At 53.0% G+C, this 3468-nt stretch overlaps 1 protein-coding gene across 1 annotated transcript in view; it reads left to right on the plus strand.

The window, feature by feature from the left end:
• The window catches only part of SNED1 (sushi, nidogen and EGF-like domains 1), a 75851-nt gene that overhangs the window by 32306 nt on the left and 40077 nt on the right, over window positions 1–3468 (plus strand). Inside the window, exons 3-4 of the mRNA XM_006875229.1 lie at window positions 2156–2296; window positions 3110–3272. Of these exons, the coding sequence (XP_006875291.1) occupies window positions 2156–2296; window positions 3110–3272 (304 nt within the window). The remainder of the gene's footprint in view (window positions 1–2155; window positions 2297–3109; window positions 3273–3468) is intronic.

Here is a 3468-nt window from a genome sequence, read left to right on the forward strand (position 1 = left end):
CTCATCCCCACCTCAGACCAGCCCGACCTCTGCGTCCATCACTGGTTGTAACGTCCCCTCATCCCCACCTCAGACCACCCCGACCTCTGTGTCCACAGCCCCTTGTTTGCCCCCTGATGCTCACTCGTCCATAGATAAGAACAGGGCCTTAGGACTCGGCATGGTTTCCAATGTCAGCACCCCTGCCTATGTTGACAGCCCCTAGATTTATTTCTTTGGGCTCTGGATGTACACTTCAGTCCCCGCCGTCACTAGAAGGGGGGTTGCTGCCCACAGAACCCTGGATCCCCTTCAGAAACACATACACTGTGTGACCCAAGAGCCACTTCCTGCACCCTAACAAAAAGTGCTCTGCTTATTTTATTTCCTTGCCAATTACATAGGCAAGGATTTCAAACCTTCAATATCTCCTCGTTTGAACGACTGCCTCTTGGTCTATGTACTCATTCTGCATTGTTGTTGTTGTTAAGTGCTGTTGAGTCAGTTTTGACCCATAGCGACCCTGTACAGGGTTTCCGAGGGTGTAAATCTTTACGGGAGTAGAAAGCCTCATCTTTCTCCCGCGGAGCAGCTGGTAGTTTCGAACCGCTGACCTTAAGGTTCACAGCCCGATTCGTAACCACTACGCTACCAGAGCATTAGCACATGTATTCTGGAATTCCTACTCTTTGTAATGTTATCAATAGTTTTTTAGGATCCACACGGTCAAAATGCCTGTCAATGATGTACAATTTAGTATCTTTCTGGAGTCCTGGTGAGGCACTGAAAGTTAATGCATTGGACCACAAGGTCAGTTTGAACCGCAAACCCTATACAGGGTCGCTATGAGTCGGAACCGACTCGATGGCACTTAACAACAACAAGAAGCATCTTTCTGGTATTCTCTGCTTTCAGCCAAGAACCATCTGATGTCAGCAATGACATCCTTCATTCTACATCTGCTTCGGAATATAGTTTAAATTTCTGCACGTTCCCTGTTGATGGACTGCTACAACCATTTTTGAATTATTGTCAAGAAATGTTTACTTGCATGTGATACTAATTATATTGTCCAATGATTTCCGCATTTCATTGGGTCACCGCTCTTTGAAATGGGAGCAAATATGACTCTTCCATCAGTAGGCTGGGTGGCTGTCTTCCAAATCTCTCGGCACAGATGAGTGAGTGCCTCCAGTGCTGCCATCAGTTTGTTAAAAGATTTCGGTTTGTATTCCGCCAATTCCTGGAGCCTGGATTTTTGCCAATGCCTTCGGTGTAGCTTGGACTCCTTCCTTCAATAGTATCACTTCTGGATCACATGATACCTGTTGGAATGGGTGAACACCAACCATTTCTTTCAGTACAGTGACTCTTCTCATTCCTTCCATCTTTTGGTCCATCCATCTTTTGATGCTTCCCACATCATTCAATATTTTACCTATAAAATCCTTCAATATTACAACTCAAGGCTCTTCAATTCTTTCAGCTTAAGAAGCGTCAAGCATGTTCTTCCTTTTTTGTTTTCTAGCTTCAGATCTTTGCACATTTCATGATAATACTATGTCTTCTTGAGCCACCTTTGAAATGTTTTGTTCAGCTCTTTTATGTCATCATCTCTTCCTTTTGCTTTAGCTTCTTGATATCCAAGAGCAAGTTTCAGGGATCGGCCTGATTCCATCTGTGGAAAGAGTCTTTCTTCCTAGTCCATCTTGGTCTGGAAGCTCTGCTGAGGCCTGCTGAGTACCCTAGCAACATGCAAAGCCACCCTGTCCGGCGGCGGCTTCATAGTCTCATGGAACAGTTAGCAGAATTTGAGAATTCCGTGCAAGCCATAAAATCTGACCATGCTGAGGTGCTTTTACTTCTTTCTTTTTATCTTTCCCTTTTTATGTTTGTTTGCTTCACCCAGGTGGATTTGGAGAGAACTTACCCTCTACATCCCTCCCCTCAGGGATCCCTGGAGGGCAGGGCCCGTGTCTATGAGCCCCCACACTCCCTCAGCTTCATGCAACCTCCCAGGCAGCACTCACGGGGGCCGGGCAGCATAGCCACATTGGGGATAAGGCAGAGGTCCTCCAGGCCCCTACCCTGGAAGACACAGTGAGCAGGAGACATCAGTGAGGGTCAGTGGGCGGTGGGTGAAGGGACAGAGCACCACCAGCCCTGTCCTCGGCAGGTCAACACCTTCCAAGTTATCCTCATCACCGATGGCAAGCTCTCCTTCACCATCTTCAACTACGAGTCCATCACCTGGACCACGGGCACCCACGCCAGCAGTGGAGGTGATGCCACTGGCCTGGGGGGCATTGCAGCCCAGGTAAGTCATGGGGGCTGGTACAGGACAAGAGGAGGCCATAAAGGGGCCCTCACCCCTAGACGGGAACCCCCACCATAAAGTGAGGCCACACTGCCCTGGGGTATATTGTTTTTCTGAAGACTTGGTTCTGGTTTCTTCTCCTCCAGGGGGTGGGCATGTGAACTGACTTCCCAGGCCTAGCCACCCTGCTAATCCCCAAAAGCCAGGCCTCACCAGTGCAAGCCACGACTGCCCAAGTGCCTGCCCCTCACACAGTCCTTCTGCCTGGTAGAGCCCACAGTGTGGCAAGGGGCACAAGCAGACAGACCACGCAGTGACCACGTGTCCCTTGGAGACAGGGAAGGTGGGGTGCTCTGAGGGTGGCTTGGGGCAGAGGCCTGCATGAAGCACTTCAGGTTGGAACAGCACATGGCCAGGGTCCTGACCCTCGGGGTGGGCACAGCCAGTCCCACATGATACCACTTTCCCCTTGTCCAGGGCCCCTTTGATGCCAGGGCCTCCTGGCCAGCCACTCCTTCCTGGGATGACATTTACAACCCCCCCCCACCCAGGTCCCAGGGGAGGTAAGCATGGGGGTGCCAGGGGCACATGGTCCTAGGCCAGAGGATCTTGGGGATGGGATCAGGACCTGGCTGGGACCCAGCATCCTAAAGTTTCCAGAGCCCAACAAGGAGGTTTCTGAAGGCCTTGACCACCCTGGGAGATCGTCTCAGGGACTTCACGGGTCATGGATCCAGCCAGCCCTGTCTCCCCTACGCCCACACCACCGAGGGAAGCTTCATCCCCGCCCGACCTCCCTGTCGTCCCCTCCAGGCCGGCTTCAATGCGGGAGATGGCCAGCGCTACTTCAGCATCCCCGGCTCACGCACTGCGGACATGGCGGAGGTGGAGACCACCACCAACGTGGGCGTGCCCGGGCGCTGGGCGTTCAGAATCGATGATGCCCAGGTGCGCGTGGGGGGCTGCGGCCATACAAGTAAGAGGGCCAGCGGCTCAGGCACGGGCCTCCCGGGGTGGGGGGACCGAGGGGGGAAGATGGATGGGATGGAGGAAGCTAGGGCGGGGAAGCCGGAGGCTGGGGGCAGGGTGGGATGTTGGGGAGTGGTGGTATACTGAGTGAGGCGGGTGTCGGGCGGAGGGCGGAGTGCGTGATAGGAAGCCCTCCCACCCCC

Source organism: Chrysochloris asiatica, unplaced genomic scaffold (genome assembly GCF_000296735.1).
Source record: "Chrysochloris asiatica unplaced genomic scaffold, ChrAsi1.0 scaffold00314, whole genome shotgun sequence".
Classification (NCBI taxonomy): domain Eukaryota; kingdom Metazoa; phylum Chordata; class Mammalia; order Afrosoricida; family Chrysochloridae; genus Chrysochloris; species Chrysochloris asiatica.